At 41.8% G+C, this 23,616-nt stretch overlaps 1 protein-coding gene across 2 annotated transcripts in view; it reads left to right on the top strand.

Annotated features, from left to right (window-relative positions):
• Nucleotides 1–23,616, top strand: part of KCNJ3 (potassium inwardly rectifying channel subfamily J member 3) — a 160,062-nt gene that overhangs the window by 32,836 nt on the left and 103,610 nt on the right. Inside the window, exon 3 of one of the 2 annotated variants that reach the window (XM_067549429.1) lies at nt 4,454–6,712. The exons of the other annotated variant lie outside the window; for it this stretch is intronic. Within the exon in view, the coding sequence (XP_067405530.1) occupies nt 4,454–4,524 (71 nt within the window). The 3' untranslated portion in view covers nt 4,525–6,712. Of the gene's footprint in view, nt 1–4,453; nt 6,713–23,616 lie in introns of those variants that run through there. 2 annotated transcript variants of the gene reach the window in all.

Here is a 23,616-nt window from a genome sequence, read left to right as displayed (position 1 = left end):
TACTGATTCAGAGGCATACATAAAATTGACCATACATGGTCTATCTCTACATCTATTTAAGTGTTTTCATGAATAAGTATTGGAGTGATAGGCATGAGTTAGTAATCACTGAGGGACTGACTTGTGCAATGATCCAGAAAATTTAGGAGCACTAAACTGTGATCTCTGATTGTATCATAAATCTGAGCAATGCTTCCAGCAAGTAGAACATATCTAACAGGAAAAATATTAATACCCAGCTCCCTAAGCACATCCGATTTATATCCCTTGTGCCAGTGAAGCATTTGTATTTTCTTTTAAAAATATTGTATCTTAAATAAAACTTGGAATGAGTGAGTGCAAGTTAACCTTAAAGTAACTGTAGTAAAATGAAAGCACAACAATGTTAGGCACAGATTCATTGTATCATGCAAAATCTTGAACATTGTTTAGACATTTGTATAGAGGGGAAAATTACTTCCTTTTTCCCACAAAGTGATTTTAATGCTATTCTGGCTATTTTTATCTCCTTTGTGCTGCAACGCTCATGTCACTATTCTGTGTGAGATGCATTTTTATCATGTTAACATTCTGAATAGTCTTGAAGGTGTGGATTATACTCTGCAAATAAAGTACTGATTTGCTCTCTTCAACTGAACAGAGAACTCCATAAGGAGATTCTGCTGCTTTTCACTACTGTGAACTGTATATTTCCTGGCCAAAAAATACAGAAAATGTATTTTGGTGAAATGTCAACCTATTGCAAACCCAATGAAAACCCTCATAGATATTGTAATATGTATATGAAAAGAATAGATTGTACATAGGCATGGAAATATTCGATTTAAATTGTTAGTCAGCAGTAAATGACTATAAGCCGCCAATGTGACATGTCTGTGAAAAAAGCTAATGCAGTCCTAGGATGTATCAGACGAGTTATTTCCAGTAGAGATAGGGAGTTGTTAATACCATATACAAGGTACTGGTGAGACCTCATCTGGAATACTGTGTGCAGTTCTGGTCTCCCATGTTTAAGAAAGATGAAATCAAACTGGAACAGGTGCAGAGAAGGGCTACTAGGATATTCCGAGGAATGGAAGACCTGCCTTATGAGAGGAGACTCAAAGAGCTTGGCTTGTTTAGCCTATGCAAAAGAAGGCTGAGGGGAGATATGATTGTCCTCTATAAAGACATCTGAGGGATAAATACCAGAGAGGAAGAGGAATTATTTAAGTTCAGCACCAATGTGGACAAAAGAACAAATGGATATAAACTGTCCATCAGGAAGTTTATATTTGAAATTAGATGAAAGTTTCTAACCATGACAGGAGTGAAGGTCTGGAACAGCCTTCTAAGAGGAGCTATGAGGGCAAAAAACCTAGATGGCTTCAAGACTGAGCTTAATAAGTTTTTTGGGGGGATGGTATGATGGGACAGCCTAATTTGGCAATTAACTGATCTTTGATTACTAGCGGTAAATATACTCAATGGCCTGTGATGGGATGTTAATGAGGGTGCATTCTGAGTTACTACAGAGAATTCTTTTCCAGGTTTCTGGCTGGTGAGTCTTGCCCACATGCTCAGGGTTTAGCTGATCACCATATTTGGGGTCGGGAAAGAATTTCCCCCCAGGGCAGATTGGCAGAGGCTCTGGGGGTTATTCGCCTTACTCTGTAGCATGGGGCCTTGGTTGCTTGCTGGTGGATTCTGGCAAAGAAATGGGGAAAACCATCTTGACTAGATAGATGATTTCTGGTATTTGATCTTTATTACATTAGTTTCTCCATTTCCGCATAGAAGTAGCCTTGCTTTCACCACTCCTTTTTAGCAATGTGGTTGTGATTTCTGTTGTCTAATTAGATATCTAGCTGTTGAAATTACAATGCTTACTATGCTGTTCATTTCTAAACAAAAAGTAGTCACATGACTAAGGTGCATGCAAGAAGCTGTAGGTATAGTGTTATGACTTCTTGTATAGACAAGCCAGGTTGAATTTCTTAAGTTATGTACCTCTATATATGGTAGCACAGTAAGTGGTGTCCATTGACAAGTCTTTGATTAGAACAGATGCTCATATTCAGTATGTTGCAGAGCATGCCAGGTTTATCGTTAACAAACCTGATTTATGTGACAGCAGGAAACAGTAAATCTTTTATTATATGTTGATCTATATCCTAGCAAAAACTTTGCATTAGATGCTGATAAGGAGCTGGTGTTTTCAGTAGTTAAGTTCTCTGGTGTCTGTCATCTATCAAACAGAAGCAGTAGCTTGAAAACTGATAATGCTATGCTCCAGTAAAACTGTTTGAAGAACTGTCAACCTTCAGTCCCTTTTTAACAGGATGGTGATGCCAAGTCCTAAGGCTATTGTGGGAAACTTCAAAAGTTGGGTTTCACAAGCTGTGCATGGTAGAGGGCCAAAAAGAATTATTTGTATATTGTTGAGCAGTAATCGCAGTATCATCCTTTCTGTGTCCTTTGTTCTGGTGTGATGCAGCATACAGAATTTCACACCATAGCTTGCTCTGCTGGTGCATACGGTGTGTTACTACTCCACATAGACTACAGTGTGTAGTCAGGAGTCTTCTGTAATAGTCTTTCCCAAATGGTGGGCCCTCGAAGTTCTAGAAGGGTCACCAGATCCAGGGTGAGATTAATTCATCAATGAGAGTGAGCCTGCCCCACACTCATCCAACAGCAGTGGCTCTTGTCCAACAGGGGTTGGCCTGTCTTCCTGCTTTGGGCATTATGACCTGGTACGCAGGGGGTTGCAGCACCACTCAGGTTGGAAAGCTCATCTGTATCATTACAAATGCCCTTTTGCTTTGGTTCTTCCTGAAACAGGTCAACATGCTGTTGCAAAGAGCATCAGTGAGTTGATCATAGTACAGCCACTGCAACCTCAAAGATGCGAGTGCTTTGTCTGGACTGGCAGGGAAAAGAGGTAATGGCTCCTTTAAGTGTCCCCCCTTCTCTTGGGAGTTGGGAGGCAGAGTGGCTGAGATTGGGGGATGGGGAAAGTCATCACCTGAGCTTGTGGTTGGGCCAGTGGGACAGAACCCCCTTTCATGCCCCTATTATTAGCTCCTACCTGAGGGATTATTGTAAGAGCAGGTTCTTGGTCTGTGGTGGGCATTGCACTAGTTGCCTTTTTGGGGACTGGGTAGGAATTTTTCCCTCAACACCATATTGGCTGAGGCGAGAGAGGAAGGTGGCTTTTTGCCTTCACCATAGACCTCAGGGACCCAGTGGGGTAGGTCAGAAAGTAAGGTTCAAGTTGCTGCAACTTAGCAGATGGTAGGTGTCCTGTGCAAGTACTTGTCTGGTTTCCTGATAAACCAGAACTGGAAGTGGATTTAGGGACAAGCATTCCCTAAAAAGCTGTGGAACAGAGATTGGGGTTACTAGGGGAGACAACCCTCTTTCCCCGGACCCTTAACTCTCATAGGAGGAAAGTGTGGCGAAGTCCTAACAGGCTGGGGACCAGCTGTGGAGAGGTGGGGGGTTGACAGCAGCCCTCCAGCTGGTGGAAACAATTCAGGAAGGAATCATGACCTAGACAAGTTATTGTTGGATAGTTTCCAGATTTGTTAAGTGAGCTGCAGCCTAACTAAACCACATTTCTTGCATCTTGTCTTTCTTCCTGTATTTCTAGGGCAAACATTAGTGCTATCCAGAGATTCCAACTGAAGTCAGTGAAGGGAGTGTTGTATTAATTTAGATGGAATAAATGGTTCCACACAGTCAAAGCTGTTAACATAACCCAGTCACTGTCCAACATTTAAACAAGGTTTGAGGTTTGGTAACAGAGGTCTCAGCCTGCTTAGGACATGGCAAACACATCATTACAAATCCATTTAGCCTTTTATTAAAGACACAGAAGAAAAAAGAACAGTTGAAGCATTTGAAATGTTAAGTATTAAATAAGGCTTTAATTTTAACATCCCTTTAGCTGGAGAGACGTTTTTAGAAGGAAAAAATCCCTCTTTGTTTGATGGTCATTTAGATGATATTAAAGATGATAATAACTGTCCTTTTGGAGAAAAAGAGAATAAATTTAGTTGAGATGGACTGGAACAATTGCTGTTAAAGTTTGAATCTGTTTCCTAGAAGAGAAAACGAGACAAACCCACACGCACAAAGGGAGAGAAAAGTATAGCAAAGATAGAAAATGCTGTGTCTCTTGTAGACTCTCATTTGTATCCTAGCTGCTGGAAAGACACAGGCACAGCACATGGTCTTATCAGCCACTCCAAGACTTGGCAAACTTGTATCCACATTGGACTGTTTAGGTTATTGCCTCCCTCCCTTCTTGTCCCAAACAAACAGACAAACACCTTTTGGCGCCATTTTTCAAAACCCTCCAATCTCTGCCATGCACGCCATTGCCTGAGAGGAATAGAACCTGCTCAGGTCTGCACTATCATTGTGAGCATCACAAATACCTCATGACTTATTGTGTGGTATTTTCCAGGCCAAGACAGGAGCCGCAGTGCTGAAAATTGCGATCTTACTGAAGCCGACTTGCTACAAGCCATAGAATGAAACAATTCCCATTTGTTGCAGGCTGTCACGCACCATCTGCAGTCAGTGGAGTGCTGCATCTGGTCCTGGGAAACAAGCAATGACTGGTGGGATTGGATAGTTATGAAGGTGTGGGACGATGAGCAGTGGCTGCAGAACTTTCGCATGCAAAAAGCCACTTTCCTGGAACTTTGCTCAGAGCTGTCCCCTGCCCTGAAACACATGAATACTCGCTTGAGACCAGCTCTGACAGTGGAGAAGAGACTGTCCATTGCTCTGTGGAAGCTAGCAATGCCAGACTGCTACTGGTTACTTGAGAATCAATTTGGAGTCAGTAAATCTCCCGTGGGAGCTGCTGTGATGCAAGTGTGCTGGGCCGTTAATACATTTCTGCTAAGAAGGATAATGATTTTGGGAAACATGCAGGACATAGTGGACGGGTTTTCTGCAATGGGGTTCCCAAATTGAGGGCGGGAGGGGGGGGGGGGCGATAGGTAGCATGCATATCTCTATTTTAGCACTGGACCACCTTGCCATAGAGTACATAAACCAAAAGGGATACTTCTTGATGGTGTTGCAGGCCCTTGTGGATCACAGGGGGCGCTTCACCGACATCAGTGTGGGGTGGTCTGGAAAGGTGAATGATGCGCGCATCTTTAGGAACTCAGGTCTGTTAAAAAAGACACAGGTGGGCACTTTCTTCCCTGACCATAAAATAACTATTGGCGATGTTGAAATGCCAATAGTCATCCTGGGGGACCCTGCCTACCACATGCTCACCTGGCTAATGAAGCCCTACACCAGGCACCTAGACAGGAAGAAAGAGCGTTTCAACAATAGGCTCATTATAATAATTCAGCAAGTGCAGAATGGTGGTGGAATGTGCATTTGGATGTTTAAAGGCACACTGGCGCAGTTTGCTCACTAGGTTAGACCTCAGTGAAAGAAACATCTCCATAGTTATCTCTGTCTGCTGTGTGCTCCATAATGTCTGTGAGACAAAGGGGGAGAAATTCCCAATGGGTTGGAATGTGGAGGCAGATAGACTGGCTGCAAATTTTGAGCAGCCAGATGACACTGCAACTCTGAGAGCCAACCGCAGAGCACTGTGCCTTAGGGAAGCATTGAAAACTTGTTTTTGCAATGAGACATTGTAGTGTGCGCCACTTATCTGTATTATGCTTTCCCTTCCCATCCCCTACCCATCCTCTACCCATGCAGTTGTGTGGGCTCCCCTCACCCCCTTTGTTCTCAAGAAATAAACAGCAATGAATTGTAAAGTACAACTTCCTTATTGTTGATTCTTAACAGTGGAGGGAAAGGAAGATAATTTAACATTTTGCATGCATTGTCCGGAGACTGAGAAGGGATACAGATCCAAGTTTCACTGTGCAAACAGCAAAAAATACACATTCCCAGTCCCTAAAGAGGCCGTCGTCTCTTTCTGTTCCCCTCAACCGACCACGAGTGGAACACGTACTGCACCCTGCTCAACCTCCTTGAGGGTGGGGGCTAGGAAAGGGTGTGTTAGCTCAGAGTTTTGCAGGGGCTGCAGAGGAGTCTCTCCTGTGGCTGAACTTCCTGAAGCTCAACCAAATGCCTCAACATGTCTGACTGATTCTTCATTATACACAGCATATCATCCTGCGTTGCACCCTCATACTCCTGGGCTGCCTTCCTGTCGTCCATCTCCATGTTCAGTTTGTCTGATAATGAAATCCTCCATGCTCTTAGCTCTGTGTCAGCAGTTGCGGAGGCGTTCATTATTTCATTGAACATATCAACCCGAGTTTGGTTTTTTTTCACCTTCTTATCTGTGACAGGTGCTCAGCAGGGGTAGTAGAGGCTGTGTTGAAGGCCACGCTGTCCATTGAAAGGCAAGCGAAGCACAAGGTATCCATTATTAGCTGGTCCCATGGATGAAAAGCAATGTTACAATGTAAAAATAACTCCCCTTTTGTTCTCAAGAGAAGGGTGGACCCCCATACCAGTCTCTAACTATTGCACCAGTCAGACTGCTGTTCTAGCCATAGTAAGTAAGGTGCTGGTGCATCTATTGTAGGGAAATCTCCATTGCACATGCAGCACAAGTGAATGCCTCCACCCGCAGAAGGGTGCTGGACTTCCCTTATTCCTCCCAAAAAACATTTTTGAAGCAGTGGCCCAAAGGGTGTGGGGTGGGTAGGGGTAAAGTGTTTCTGGGGAAAAATATGGGCACCTCTTTGCAGATCCCTGAGACTCATAGCAAAAAGTTTCTGTCTAGGAACTTGTGTTTCACTGACTCAAGAAATCATCAATGGCTGTGGAATAACAGACACTTAAAAGAACTGTATTGGGTGGGTACTGTAAATGTGTGCCATCTTTCCTAGGAGACCATGAATGATATCAGTTTGTTGAAGATCACACAGGCAGAAAGGGAGGATTTGCTGCAAACATCTTGGTACAGACCTGGCCCTTATGCTGCTGTGCTGTGTTCCCGATGATCACTGCAGAATTAATAACAGTGCCAGGGGAAAGTGTCCTATCGCAGTTGAAGAAATAAGTCTGCCCTCCCAAGAAACCTTCTGCAAAGGATTGCAGAGTACCTACATGAAAGTTTCCTGGAGATATCTAGGGAGAATTCTCGGAGCATCCTTGTGGACATAAATAATCTTTTCCTGGTTGAACCCTATGCTTAAGTGCACCAACTACATGGAAGCCCATCCCCACAACCACAAACACTATTTTTGTCGCTGTTACAAGAAGCTGGAGTGGGGATATAAGCACAGAAATGAAATTTGCAGTACATACTCATCAGATGTACCTTCTCCGGCATCTCGGTCAGTCACACTTTCCTGAGTCCAGCTAGGCTGCTCCTGTGTAGCTCCTTGCTTTCAGAGAGAAGGTGTACCCCACTCGCCTGCCTCCTATTCTCCTCCTCCTCGTCCACAGAGTCATCCTCATTCATCCTGGCCTCGAATTCCCCTGAGGTTTCTACGCTGCCTGATGGTATCATGGTGAGGTCACTGCTGAGAATCGCATGCAGCTCCTCGTAAAAGCGGCATGTCTTTGGTGACAAGCCAGAACGATTATTAGCCTCCCTAGTTTTCCGATACGCCTGCCTCAGTTCTTTGATGTGCATGCATATTGTGTCCCTTCTCCAACATGCCATGCAATCTCTTCTCGTAGATATCCAAATTTCTTTTGCTGGCTTGGAGCTGAGCCAGAAGAGACTCTTCGCCCCACAGACTGATGAGATCCAAGACCTCAGGTCCACTCCAGGCTGGAGTGTGTTTCGGGCATGCAGTCGCCATGATCGGTTCTGCTTGCAAGCTCTCTCCATGTTGAGCAAACAGGAAATGGGAATTCAAAATTTCCGGGGGCTTGAGGGAAGGGGCTGTTTCCTGTTTACATGGCCACGATGCAATGGAATGTGAATGCCCAGAGCGGTCACAGCAAAACATTATGGTATATCTCTCAAAGGCCAATGACATTGATTTACGTTGTGCTCTACCTGCACTGTTGCTCAATCAACCCATACAATTCGACTTCAGTGGTACGCCTCTTGCGGAGGTGGTTTTATTAAGTCGAATTTTCCCACTAATTAGGTCAGCAGAACTGACCTGCCAGTGGAGATGCATACATTATGTGGTCGATGGAAGCAGCATTCCGTTGACCTACCTTATCAGTGTAGACCAGGCCACAGTTTGAGTTTATTTCTATGCCCTGTTGTTGAACTTTCCTATTAAGTAGGATAGATACTGTTATAACTTGTAAAATATATTTTTCTCCTTGTCATCAGATGTTTCGTTAGTATTAAAGTACAGTTGTGACGTTGGGCCAGGAAGGGTTGAGTCTAGGAGGCTGAAATCACTCAAAATCAATCTTTGAGGACATTTTTAAAGTTATTAAAATGGTAATTGGAGCCATTGATTGTAAATAGCTAAGACTTTGAGGTTAAATCTTGCATTGTTAAGAGTTTGGAAGTAAGTAATGGCTATGTATATCTATGGTCTTATTAGTAATCCTCCGGGTAACCAAACAATTCCTCTCTGTCACTATATTCTGTTAATCAAAAATCAAAGGAGGATATTAACATTTAGATGGAACTGGAAAGTAATACGTACTATTGTTTTTATTTCTTTGTGAAGTTTACGTAATAAATACCTGTGAATGGCTATAAATTTCTGATTGCCTTATGCTAATGTAGCTAGTTACCGATGTGTGTAGAAAATAGAGGATGTTACTTCAAAGCTACAGGTAATTACCCATGATGCACTTAAGGATTACCTGCTGTGATATCTGCTCTCAAGAAGATACCAATAAACCTGAATGGATCTGTAAAAGGCACTAGGATCTTGATCCTTGTTATCTCAAATTTCTCCTATCTTTGTCAGGGAAAGTTTGGATCGCAAGATTGGGATCCCAGCACCAGCCTGGAATCACCCTGCTAATTCTCATGGAAGAAATTATACAGATTCTGTGCAGGGACTATTTAGTCTTCACTTCTCTGGTCTGGGCTTCTAACAAAAAAAGCTCTAAACAAGGACTAATGAACCCCAAGCTGTTTGGGTGATTTGCAGAGACTTCACAATTTAAGAACTTTGCAATTCAGTTATCTTCTCTATTTTGATACAGACATAAATCTTCATGTTTGGATTTCTTTTAAATTTAATTTTAATTCTGAACTTCCTGAGTTTTTATTGCTTGGTTGGGGGTAATCTTTGAAAATACTTGGGAAACATTAAAATTGTCTTCCCCTGAGGCTCTGCCCTCGCTTTGTGGAAGGGAAAGGAGTGGAGAGTAGCAGGTGGGCGGGGAGGGGAGGGGGCAGGGCCTGGGGCAGAACGTGGGCTTCCAGTGGTTTACCCTTTAGATGATCATTTCCCTTACCATAAGGTTTTAAATAATATTTTTCAATTAAAGTCTTAACTTTCATTCTTTATTTTAAGAATTTGAGGGTGTATCAGAGCCTTTGCAATGGTCTGAGCTGTTTATCAAATCTTCATAGATTTAATTAAACACATACAAGCAGATTTCTCTCACACATTGCTCCAACAAGCATGTGGAAGTATCCTCCTAGCTGTCATGAATCTGTCTTTAGAATAGATTCTAAGTTAGTGTAATGAACAGATCATTAAGTATTTAATTTTTCCTTCTCTACATTGATTCACTAACTGCTTATTGCAATTCAATATGTGAGTCTTGATTTATTTAGTGTAGACTGTAGAAATATAAATCAAGTGAGCTTGCTGTCTTCATGTACAATTTACAGACCTTTATTCTGCAAAGCACTTAAGCACAAGCTTAATCTTAAACATGTGCTTCAGCCCATCCCAGGGTGGATTGATTTAAATCGAAGTGATATAATTGATCTTTATCATGGTTTAAGTCAGCAAGCAGAAAACTCATTTACTTGAATCGTCATATATCTTAATTTACCTATTCAAATTATTTATTTGTATATGTTTTATTCTGTTAAAAATGGTGAATGATGCATTTCTTATGTACAAGATGACTAATTTTTTAGTTATGATGGGTGTCAATCTCTATTTGGATGGAAATTCAAATTAAATTAAAATGCCCCAGAACAGAATTTTAATTTTTATGATTATTATTATTATTATTAATCTATTTTAAATGTGCTGGAAACATAAAGAAGGAAAAGTTTATCTAATAATTTATCAAATATGTTTTCCATTTAAAATTAACCGGTTAATTTAAGCAATGGAAGTATTATCTGTAATTAGTGTATAGAACTGTTAGTTTCTGGTCAGTGTATCCTTCAGGGTTTTAGAAATAGTAGATCTCATGATTTCACACTTAGTTTTCATTCATAAACTGAAAGAGGAAAACAAGCTTTCCTGTTTGTTCAGCTTCCAATTGGTTTCTTAACTTTGAATAAACATTGAACTGAATTGGTTGAATAAACTGAAATAAAGAAAATATTCTCTCTGCACCTGTAGAAGAGACTACTGCTGTCAAAATCTGTTTAGCACATCCGAAACTCAGGTGCTCAGCCAGTGATTTCCACCAGGTCAGTGGTTTGCTTTTTTTAAAACTTGGCAGCAAACATGTACCACTTAATATTATTTTTTTTATTTTATTTAAAAGATTGTAATAGCTTAAAAGTAGTTTAGGCCTTAATAGAGGTTGTCAATTTCTAATTTAATTTTAAATAGATTTATTTTTAAATAAGAAATCTTTATTTAATTTAAATAAAATCTGATTATAAAAATGAAACACTTTTTTTCAGTAATCACTTTTTATCTACTATGATCCATCCTTATTCAGCGGTGCATTTAAGCATGTGGTTAACTGCTTGGTTGAATCGGGACCATGTTGTGTATCATTTAGGGAAAAAATACTGTCCTTTCACATTATTTACTAAACTTGCTATGGGTAGAATATGTAAGTATACAAATTATAGTACTGGATTGTAGTAATTGTTTGTTTTAATTGCCCATTTAAAAATGCTACACCTCTTGTATTTCATCTGGTTAGTATTCTTCTAAATATTGTATTTAGTAAACCATAATAGAGAATCGTTTGCCCCAAAGTCCCAAGAAATATATATTATATGGATGGGACATGTCTATCTGAATTGCTCTGACTTCCCTTGCTGTTTACCTGGATTGTTATTGGCAATGGCTGGCAATGATGATTTCCATCCAACTATACGTGAGAACCACTGAAAGATAGTTGAGTTAGAAGAGAGAGTTAGAAGAGTCTTCTAAGAGATCTGTGTTTGCCTGAGATGTTAATCATATACTGGGGGCTTACCTGAATTGTTATTGACTAGAATGATAGTGGCAATTTCATTTGAATGTGAAAGGGGAAACCCATGTAAAAATCTTACAGGTGTTTCCATGCTTTTTGAATTGTTATGGATTTTTGTGTTACTGAAAAGAAGACCTTTTTCCCCATATGCTTTCAGTATTAATTTTAGCTATTTAATTAGTGTTTACCATTTTCAGATTAACATGCACTGGCGTCTTTTGCTTATTAAAAAGCTTTAGTATATTTTTGTTGGGGATTTTTTGGGAGAATTTTTCAGAAAATACTTTAATATCCATATTGAAATGACCAAATTCACACAGTGTTTTACACATTGGTGCAATAAATCTGTGATCACTTACAAGGTGCTTAGAGACAGGAGTGTACTGAGGTTGTTGGGGAGCCTATTTCAGAGCTGAAATATTGGTCTGAAAGGGTTGTTCTTGGTCCAGAGGTGGACTGTCAGGAATAAAATAGTTTTTGTGGAATTTCATTCCAGTAATCCTTATTCATGGGAAATGCATGTGAAAACTGGTTTTGTAAGCCTTATTGAGTGAGGCTAAAGAAAGCAAAGAGTATTGGAGGACAGTACTCACAGAACGTTGTCTCCAGCATTTATTTGTGCCATTGTGTGTCAGTGGGACCTATAAGAGGAGCAAGGTAGGTCATGGAGGAGAAGGGTAAGATAACAGAATATGACAGGATTTCTAATTTTCTTTAGGCTTGTGTCCACTGTATGGGGCTGATGTGCTGAGATTTTTCTTAAGGCTTGTGTTAGAGTTTTATCTGGTGTCTAAGATAGATGCTACATCTTCTGCTTTCAGAAGAGACTGTTGGGGAAAGTTTAGTTTTCTGTTTCAAAAGAAGAAACTCTCATTGCTCTGTTACTTTGACCACGATCTGCCTGATATTGTGAGCACTTCTTTGCTTCCACTCAAAACTAAAACTGCTGGGTTTTTTTCACTTTCCTCAGAGCAGGTTTGGGACACAGTGGCTGGAAGTAGCAGGATTAGGTTGTGATGTTGCAGTTTAATACATAAAACGTGGCAGATATCCAGTACAGATAGTTGGTATGGAAGAGATATGGGTCTTGGATAAAATGGATGGAAAAAGGATTTCAAAGAAAGCATCCCTTAAGGGAATTGAGAAAGGGCATTGGGGTTCTTATGTCTGGACCAGCGGGGAGCCAACCCCCTCCTCTTATAGCACACCCTTTCACCTCAGGCAAGGGAAGGGCAGCAGGCTCCCAGCAGCAGGATAGCTGGGACCTGGCTGCGGATTATTAGGAAATGTTTAAGGAAATGATGGTGGCCTTCACTGTGCAATTTGTTGCTGGTGTCATGCTGTCTGGAATGGTTCATGGCCATGAGGCATGTTCTATAATTAGATTTCACCAACCCAGGAACAAATGTGGACTCCTGGATCTCTTAACAGTCTTACTGTGGAGTCACAGACAGTCCCCTTAGGCTCTCCAATCTGTCTTGCCACCCAGGCAAGCTGGACTTTGTGATAAATGGTCACTTACACCAAAAAACACAAAATATTCCAGGTTGCTCCCAGTCCTGAGAGACCACTCAGTTACCCCAGATCACTGCATGCCTTTTGATCTAACACCAAAGAAAACACTGGTAGCCAATCCTATAATAAAATAATTAAGAAAAAATGAGAGAGTTCTTTACAGATTAAAGCCAGCAACATTTATGCACAAATGAATTTAGTCTAAGGTTCCAAAAGGTGACAGATATAAAAGTACTCTGTCAGCATTGAATGCCCAAGTCTACCCATGGACCTCTACTTTTTGTTTCTTGGCTCCTGTCCTTGTAAGAGTCCAAACAGCAAAGAGATGAAAAATCTTCATGTCAACAATCTATATTTCCCTCTTCCAGCATTCAAACTGATGGGTCAAGGAGTCCTGCATGTAATTCTCTATGGGTGGATGGGGCAGTCTACAAAGCTTTTGTCCTACAATGGTCCAGTTAATTTTGCTAGTTCTTCTAGATAGGCAGGGAAGCCATTCTTCCCATCTGAGTTCACAAGTGGAGAGCAGGCATTTCTACAATTATAAAACAAAGTTATATTTTACTCTCTAGCATCGAATACAGACATTACAAATAAGATTAATGCATGCAGCAACGTATTAGCATTTTATGGAGTCTAAACACATCCTTACAAGTCTAACTCCTATCTTAAACAATAATTACATATAGGTGAGCTAGTCTGGTTTCTAGCTATGAATATCAGTGCTTAGCTGATGCCTACAGACTTGGCAAGAGCTGACATCCGGTTTATCAACGTCACGGCTGGGTTCTCCTAGACATTTTAAGTGAATAAAGTTGCAGCCAAATTAAACCACATCCATTGTCTCCTGTCCTTTTTTTCAGTGTGGTTGGACAATCTGTTATTACTTTTGCTAATTCATCACAGCTGTTTAGCTGTACGATGTCTTTGTAGTACTCCACAGTGATGATGCTTGTTTATTTACATCTGGGAATTTGAGTTGAAACTAAAGCTTCCAAAAACTCCATTTGACATGCAGAGAAAGTGCTTGTTTTATGTTTCTGAAGATTCTCTAATCCACTACTGCAGTTGAAGACTGTACAGGTCTAACCTTTTGACAAATGCAGAAATGTCTTTACCATCTTAAATTGCATCACCATGATCAAATCCCTCAATTCATTCTGTTAGACGCTTTCCTGATGAGAACTCCGTATGAGAGGTATATTGGTAAACTAGTACAATATAAGAGACAGAAAACCTATATCATGAGGTGATCTTCCACCTATATCTCAACCATATTCTGTGTATGTCAGACTGGTATGTAAGTGCAAGGTGGGAACTATCTGTATAACATTTAGTCTAAACTTTCTGGGGAAGGGGCTGCTTTTTTCTTCCACATCTGTATTCCTCCAAGCAAATCTGGCATTCTGTAAATAATGACAACAACAATCTAAATTAGGCTAATTCATAAGTAACAGTTGGCGAGAGACAATGGGAGTGCACTGATGCATTTTAAAAGATCTTACTGTAGATACACATTAACTTTCTTTGCTTAGTATTATTGTTTCAGCTGTTGTAAAATAAAAATTTCAAGCACTTTGATAAAGAAATTAAATATTTGTCTACTTTCACTTCAGTGGTACTTACAAAAGCTGTGTCCTTAAAATGTGCTGTGGGTGGGCAAAGGTAAATTTTTAATTGTTGAACGCCAAGTAATTTTATTGTAAAAAGGGCTAGAGGAAAAAAAAATGTTTGGCCAGTTCTAATGGTTTCTCCTACTGCCCGCTCAAAGATGTTATTCCCACTATTTTAGTCATGGGGGTTCTTTTACATACCTTAGGGACACTGATTAAAGAAAAGCAAAATAATCCCAATTATTAACCACGGCTATTTTAGTATTAAAGAAAAAGAAAACATTAAACAAAACAACACAAATGATAAAGTGGTTACTTCCATTAAAATCTCTTGTATGTCTCTGTGGAGAACTTTTAACAGAGATTATACCTTTTGAGAATGGGCCTGCCATTGGTGAGGCACTTTTCTTTTGCTACATTGAGACCAAGGTCTTATTAACCAAAATTACTGATTCCAAGTTGAGAGTACCATAAGAAAACAAAGACTGTTTATAAATTAGTAAACAAATTAGGCTTGGTCTACACTTAGCTGGTGATTCGGCGGCAGTTGATGGGAGTTACACAAGCTACACAGAGTAGCTTGCGTAACTCCCGTCGACTGCTGTCCTTCTATTCTGTGCGGTGTCTTCACTGCACTGCGCCACTTGAGGAGGTGGTTTTAGTACATCGACTTCCTGATCGATTGAGCGGGTCTACACTGACTGCTCAGTCGATCCAGATAAGTCAATCTGATGGCAGTGACTTTACTGCCGTCAGTGTAGCCATACCCTTAGTTTAAAGGTAGGTGAGCTCTGTCTGCTTATTGTTAATCACCAGATAGATGATCAAGGTAAGCAATCTTAACTACATCCTATGACATCGAAAGCTATTTTAATCAGTTACTTAGGAGAAGCCATTTAAGGAGCTGTCTTATGACAGACCAATTAATAAATACTAAGAGTCTTAAATCCAATTAAATACTACTATTTCTCTGTTAACCAGTGATTTGTAGCCCATGCCTCCTCTCCATGAATATATGATCTAACCTTGAGGTGATTAATAAGAGAAATTGTTAGTGTCTTAAATTACAATAGCATCTCAATATTCTAATAAAATCATTACAAGGGTTATTGAATTTAAGTCCTTGGCAGTGTCTTAGTTTAACATCAGCACAGATTGGTGAAATAAAGCTTTAGGGAGACATCACCCAGACAAACCACACTCCTGTGATAAATGATTATTAAAACCAAGAATCACATATATTCAGGTCTTCCAGTTCTAAAGAACCAGACACACACCCCAGGTCAAAATATACTTCAGATCTTACCCCAAAACCACCCTGGTAGCCAATCTTTTAGTTCAGAGGTTTTCAACCTATGGAGCATGCCCCCCCAAGGTATGTGGAGGAATGTTCGGAGGGGGTGTGGGAGCCCTGGTTGCCAGCTGCCAGAGGCTGATGGTGAAAGCCCCCCTCCAATCCTTGCCAGGCACCCTGTTGCTGACAGCGGGAGCCCTCCCACTGGGTGCCCTGAGGCTGACAGCGGGAGCCCCCACTGCCAGCCCATCATTTCTATAGCAAAAACTAACTTTCCCGCCTTCCATTTTAGTATCATATCCTGTCCTTACCACAAGCAGTTATGCAGTGCTTATTCTGCTGGTGAGTTTGATATTTTTGCATATCATTTTGTGGTGAAAAATGGATTGAATGTTCCAAAATGAAAGGCTGAAGCTGAAATGGCTAAAGTCGCTACAGAGAAAAAATGTGCAAAACCAAGAAAATATGATGATGCTTATTTGTATTTTAGTTTCACTTCTATTGTAGTTAATGGAGAAATTAGGCCTCAATATGTAATGTGTGCAGCAACTTTAGCAAATGATAGCTTGAAGCCAACAAAATTAAGACACTATTTAAAAATAAAACATGGTGATGTGGTAGGAAAGAACAGAGATTTTTTTTTAAATGAAAGCTATAAGAAATTAATAAACAGAAAAACATAATGAAAAATATGGTATTGACCCCTGCAAGTGCTTTAAAAGCATTATATTACGTTTTTTATATTTCATCTTTTATATTACCAAACTAGGGAAAAATTGATTCTCTCAGCTGCAATTGACATTTGCAGGATGATGCTTGGTGACAGTGCGGCAGAGAAATTAAAAATGATCTCGCTGTCAGACAACAAGGTCAGCCACTGAATCTCTGACGTCAGAAAATATTAAGGCATAGCTGATCTCTCGATTACAATCCAGTTTATTTGCAATCCAATTGGAAGAACAATGGATATATCAAAAGAAGCTCATTTAATAGCTTACATTCAGTACTTTCTTGAAATATCTATAGTGAAAGATATTTTGTTCTGCAAACCAATTAAGATGCGTGCAACTGGATCTGAACTGTTTAAATTTTAAACAACTTCCTAACTTCTCACAGGTTGAAATGGAAGTCTGAGTTGGAATCTGTATGGATGGAGCCTCTTCTATGTCTGGACTAATTGTATGATACACTGTGAAGTCCTTGAAACTCGAAACGTGGATTGGGAACTTACTGATGTTCTGAGTTCTGCTATTAAAATCTTAAACTTTATCAAGACACAGCTCACAAAGGCACATCTCTTTGCAATTCTTTGTGCAGAAAGGGGAGTGGAGCGCAATGCTTTGTTGTTTCACATTGAAGTCGGGTGGCTGTCCAGTGAACTGAGAAAGGAAGTTCAACTTTTTCTAGTGTATTTGAATTTCAGCAACACAGAGACACTGTGTGATTCCCTGCTTGCTTGTGATTTTGGCTTACCTTGCTGATGTTTCTGACAAACTGAATTCTCTAAATGTCTCATTGCAAGGAGGGGAAAGTATTATTTTTTGACCTGCACAACAAGATATCAGCATTCAAGAGAGAGCTAGATCTCTGGAAAAGGATTGAAACTGATTTAAGCATTCCATTCCCGTTAACTGACGCTATTGACTAAACAGAATCTCAACTATTGAGCATTGTTGAGCCAATCAAGAATCACTTAGCTTCTCTCAGAATCAGTTTGAATAACTATTTTTCCAAACGGAAATGTGCCCCTGAATGACTGGATTATCCAATCTTTTGCAGCTGAGCCAGTGTCCCATCTCTTAAATGACATTCAGGAGAATCTGATTTAACTTCAGAGTAATAGGACATTGGAAATTCAATTTAAAAAACAGTCTGGGTGGGGGAGGGGCGATTTTTGGTTGAAAGTTGGCTTAGAATATCCAGCTTTGTCAAAATGTGAAATCAAAGCTCTTTTACCATTTGGTTCATCTTTTTTGTGTGAGATCGGATTCTCTGCACTGGCTGTGCTAAAGACAAAGTACCCATTTGAGACTGGAAGTGGAGGACAATCTCAGAGTGTTGATTTAAAAATCTCCCCACAAATTGATAAACTTTCCTCAGAGAAACAGGCATACCCTTCACATTAAATATATGTGTATTTGAAACTGACAGATGTAGGTAATTTAATTAAAAGTTCTGTTAAGGTCTCTGTTAGGTTTATGAGTAGGGTATCAAACATTTTTGCATGTGTCTATTTTTGTCTGGATTGGCTGGGTAGAGGGGGAGCAACCAAAAATTGTTATTCAAAGTGGGAGCTCAGTGCAGAAAATTTGAAAACCACTGATTTCGTAACTAAAAAGTAAAGGTTTATTAATATAAAAAAAGAATAGAGTTATTAAGAGGTTAAAATGAATCATATACATTAGTTGATTTCAGAGTCTGTAGATCAGGATAATAGCAGTGATGTTAAATCTGACAGTTTCTAACTAGTCTCTCTAGTCTAGTTCCTCCCAAATATTGGGGTCCTTGGTCAATTGTTCAAACTCTTCTTTGTTAGATATAATAATCCAGAGATGTGGAGCCTGAAAGAGTAAAAGAAGTGATGTCACAGTCTCCAGTTTTTATATCCTCAGCCCATGTGCCTAGAAAGCTACTGGCACAAACATTGAGTCTTGGATCACATGTCCTTATATGCCATTGCTGAGTCCTGGAGCATCCATTGTCTCCATGTCTTCTAAGGCATCCTCAGGAGGGGCCAACTGGAAGAGTTGATTCTCCTTAATGGCCCGTCAACTCTGACTGGCTGGCCTGGATGTAAATTCCTCTAGTGGATGATACCCAGGAATACAACATGTTTGAGATACAAACATATAGCAATGATTCGTAACTTCATACATGATGATATATGCATATAAACAAGATAACATTGTTCAACAGATCACAGCTTTTTCCAGTGATACCTTGCAAGGCATACTTTGCAGAACATTTATCACAATTGTGCAACAGTAGTGATTTATCAGTGGTGATACCTTAGTGTACACATGGTCATTTTTCTTTCTATGCAGCGTTACAGAGATCAAGCATGGCAAATGTTAACCTCAGAGACTGTACTTGAGAACATCATGATCTGCTGAAATAATGGGCTTAAAATGGAAGGTGAAATTCCAACGCAGAGGATTCTGATATATTGAGTCTGAGCTGGCATAGCTCCATTGACTTCTGTGGGGAATGGAGCTGAGAATACGTGTTACTCATGGGGTAGTTTCCAGAATGTGAGATTGGAAAAGAGAAACTGGCCTCAAGCCAAATAAAGAAACTGGATTTCTGCTGGGATCAGCAAATGTTCCACTCTGCATCCTCTCCCCTACAAAGGGACTGGAAGACATGTGGAAAAGAGTAGGAACCTCTTTGGGTCCAGAGAAGGGAAAAGGCCTCTAAAAATTTAGACTAATATCTGAACATGGGAGTATCTACTCAAACCAAAAAGTCAGATTATCTGAGGTTCATATTCTGACTTTTAGGTGGGAAAATGATAGTTAATATTTCCCCCCAAATTTTAATGGGTTTAATGCTTTTTATTTTCAAAAGTGACATTGTTTAAATTATCTAATCACCTCCCACATGGCTGTGGGCTCTTACCATATTTTCTTCTATAATAGGTGAAACGTGCACCAAGAGCTGCACAAGAATAAAACTGAAAAACATAAATCCCTACTTTTTTGACAAGTAGGACCTGCAAGTAAGCAATACAATCTATCCAACCCTCCATGCTGTTCAGTGATAGTTCATGTTGTTAATGAGAGAGCCATAGCTCTGTGGTTAGCACTCAGAGTAGAAGAATGTACTTTGTCTGTGAGTTATATAATTTGAAAGGACTAGGAAATTGTGTTTTCTGTTTCACTGATATAAACCAATTTATATCTGCTCTTCACATTCTATTAAATAAGGAGCAGTTTAAAATGAGACTTCTGAAGAGAAGTATAATTTGTACGTGTCTTACAAAAATCATACTTTTTTAGTTGGTATCACAGTTTTGATACATTTATTAGTGTGACTAGGGCTTTGCTCTCATTTCTAGAAAGCTTTTGAATAAGTGGAAGATTTTCCTGTAACTGAGAGAGGGAAATAGAGGTGAAAACTTTTAACTGAATCTTAGTGAAAAAAGTAAGACTAACTCATTTAAATTACATGTATAGTTAGAATTGTATTGTTGCTCTTCACTTCCTATCTTAAACTTTTTTGTTTGGTATTGCTCTGTACATGTTCCATTCCATAGTAAGAGAAATGATTCTACTTCAAGTGATTGCTCATGTCCATTCCAATATAGCTGAGTGCACGCCACCGTGCACGTGTTCCCGGAAACTTTTTTCCCCTCAACAGATCCTGTAGGGTCGGCTCTAGTGCCCCCTGAAGCCCTGCACACATGCCACGGTATATGAGGCACTGCCGACCCTACGGCACCTCAGTTCCTTCTTTCCACCCGTGACAGTTGCTGGAATGTCTCTTGTTTCTCATAAGTACCATTCCTCTTGTTGAACTTCGTTGTTGTTGCATAGTTAATTAAGTGTTATGTACTGTTAAGGAGAGTAGTGTAGTAATAGAATAGAAGCCCTCAAGGGCTTAGGGTGGCCGGGCCATGCCCGGGTCACTTGGCTTTAAGCTTTGCGCCTCTTGTGGCAAGGCTTTTCCACTTAGTGACCCTCACGATCGCTGCCTCAAGTGCCTGGGAGAGCAGCACCGGAGGGAAAAATGCAAAATTTGTAAGGTTTTCAAGCTAAGGACCCAGAAAGATCAGGACATTAGACTGAAAGCCATCCTGATGGAAGCGGCGCTTCTCCCGGCCTCCGAGCCACCTCGATGCATCTCAACGCGAAGCGTTTCCTCGGTGCAGAGTGCACCACTGGCACCGGAGTCTACCCGGCGCAGAGAAGCATCTCTGGTGCCGAAGAAAAAGAAGAGGCAGCGCATGGAGCGCACACACTCCCCTGCGCCATTGGTACTGGCGGGGTCAAGTGCGGAGGTGCACCAGCCATGGCCCGTAGAGCTTGCTCTGGCGCCTGCATCTCCGAGCAGGGAGCCTCCCCCTACTCCTGGGAGTGGGGGAGTGCCCCTGCAGGTGCCTCGACACCGGAGGCTTGTCACGCGGCAAGAGCCCTGATGGCCTTGCCTACGCCTGTCAGTCCTAGCCTCCCTGAACGGGTAATCAGTCTGTTGAATCAGTTTACTGAATCTGTGAAGGACCCCCGGGGGAATGTTGAGGGGCATACCCTTCAGGAATCTGACCCTGTCGGTCACCCTGATCTCCAATGCCTTGGATGTGGGGTGGGGAGCCCACATCAGCACCAACCTGGGCACTGAGGGGCTCTGGACAGAGGAGGAGGGGCTCCTGCACATCAATGTAAAAGAGCTCAGGGCCGTCAGACTGGCATGCAAGGTGTTCCTCAGGTTCCTGACGGGCAGGGTGGTACAGGTGCTGACGGACAATACCGCAGCCATGTTTTATATCAACAGGCAAGGGGGGGGGGGCGCGCTCCTCGGCCCTCTGCCAGGAAGCCATCAATCTGTGGGACTTTGCACTGAGGCACGACTTTCACTTGTCTACCTCTCACCTCCTGGGGGTGAGGAATGACGAGGTGGATTGCCTCAGCAGGTCATTTCTACCCCACCATGACTGGTTGTTGCACCTGGAGGTAATGACTTCTATCTTCCGCAAGTGGGGTGTTCCCCCACTGGACCTGTTTGCGTCGTCCTGGAACAAGAAGTGCCCGAGGTTTTGCTTGCTTCGGGGTCGCAAGCCAGGCTCTATATCCGATGCATTCCTCATTGAGTGGAAGGTCACCCTCATGTACGCGTTCCTCCCCATTCTGCTCCTGCCCAAGGTCTTCTTGAAAATCAAGAGCGACAGGGCAGACATGATACTCATTGCCCGGGCCTGGGTGAGACAGCATTGGTTCAGTATGCTGATGGACCTGTCGATCACCCCGTCCGTGGAGCTCCGTAGGCGGCACGACCTGCTTTCCCAAGACCATGGTTGCCTGCTCCACTCCGATCTGGACACCCTGCACCTCATGGCCTGGACGCTCTGTGATTGACGGAGGGGGAGAGAGCCTGCTCGGCGCAGGTCCAACAAGTTCTGTTGGGCAGCAGAAAACCTTCAACACAGGTTGTGTATCGGGCTAAGTGGAGGCAGTTTACATGCTGGGCAGAGTCCCGGGGTATTCCGCCAAGTCTCTCTCCTATCCAGGTGACTGGAGTATTTGCTCCAGCTGAAACTCTGGCGCTGGCCTCCCTGAAGATCCATCTGGCGGCCATCTCGGCCTTCCATCAGCTGATGGAGGGGAGATCCCTGTTCTCCCACCCTATGTCAGTCAGGTTCCTTAAAGGGGTGGAGAGGCTCTATCCGCAGGTCCATGACCTTGTGCCTCCCTGGGATCTCAACCTGGTCCTCTCTAGACTTACGGGGCCCCCCTTTGAGCTTCATGCCCTCTGCTTATCCTTTCATGGAAGGTGGCCTTCCTGGTGGCTATTACCTCATCTCTGAGATTAGGGCCTTGACCTCGTAGCCCCCCTACACCGTATTCTATAAGAATAACGTGCAGTTGAGACCTCACCCAGCCTTTCTGCCCAAGGTGGTCTCCCAATTTCATTATAACCAAGATATTTTCCTCCCAGTGTTTTTTCCCAAATTACACGGTTCGGAGGAGGAGAGGAGATGGCACTCACTGGACGTGAGACGAGCCCTGGCCTGCTACATCGACAGGACAAAGCCGTTCCGGAAATTGATGCAGCTGTTCGTGGCAGTGGCGGACCAGATGAAGGGATCACCTGTCTCCACCCAGGAAATCTCCGCATGGATCACCTCCTGCATCAAGTGCTGCTATGAGCAGGCGAAGGTGCCACTTCTGTGTGTCATCACAGTGCACTCAACCAGAGCTCAGGCCTCCTCTGCGGCCTTCCTGCAGAGGGTGCCCCTGCAGGACATCTAAAAAGCCACCACCTGGTCGTCGGTGCACACCTTCACGTCCCACTACGCCATCGTTCAGCAGGCAAGAAAGGACGCGAGTTTCGACAAAGCTGTGCTCAGGGCAGCTCACCGGTAACACCTACCCACCTCCAAGGTATTGCTTTTTTATCACCTGTATTGGAATGGACATGAGCAATCACTCGAAGCAGAAAACGGGGTTACTTACCAGTAACTGTTGTTCTTTGAGATGTGTTGCTCATGTCCATTCCACACCCACCCTCCGTCCTCTCTGTCGGAGATGGCAGAAAGAAGGGACTGAGGGGCCATAGGATCGGCAGTGCCTCATATACCGCGGCATGTGCGCAGGGCTCCAGTGGCTGACCCTACGGGGTCTGCTGAGGGGGAAAAATGTTCTGAACACCCGTGCACAGCAGCGTGCAGTCACCTATATTGGAATGAACATGAGCAACACGTCTCGAAGAACAACAGTTACTGGTAAGTAACCCTGTTTTTCTGTGTAGGTGTGTGAATAAATTTGGCTCCTTTAGATTTATAAAAGAACATGGAGGACCTGATGTAAAATTACAAATAGCCAATTAGTTTCTCACCCTTCAATGTTTATAATAAACTCCCTGTTTATAGTAATCATCTGAAGCACACAAGGCATGTATTCTTATAGCTTAATGTTGAGGGAGCAATATTATACATAAACTTACTCGTTGTTCTGAGTTTTCTGTAATATCCAGACACTCAGCTGGTCAATCAAAGAAGGAAGTTTCAATTTTAACGATGAATCTTTTGCTTTGAATCTGATTCTTAAAGTTATTAGAATAATTTGTTGGTTACAGTATGTAATCAAATGTCAGTAAATTTTTGTTGTATGTAAATTGATTCATCCCACTGGAGAACAGCCACAAGAGCAACTGTTCCTAGTTGAAACTTAGAAAAATTAGGTTTATAGGGGATGGAAAATGATTATATTGAGATGA

This window comes from Emydura macquarii, unplaced genomic scaffold (genome assembly GCF_026122565.2).
Source record: "Emydura macquarii macquarii isolate MOO-44397 ecotype Brisbane River unplaced genomic scaffold, CSIRO-AGI_Emac_v2 contig_1253, whole genome shotgun sequence".
Taxonomy (NCBI): domain Eukaryota; kingdom Metazoa; phylum Chordata; order Testudines; family Chelidae; genus Emydura; species Emydura macquarii.
This window is presented reverse-complemented; position numbering and strand designations above follow the sequence as displayed.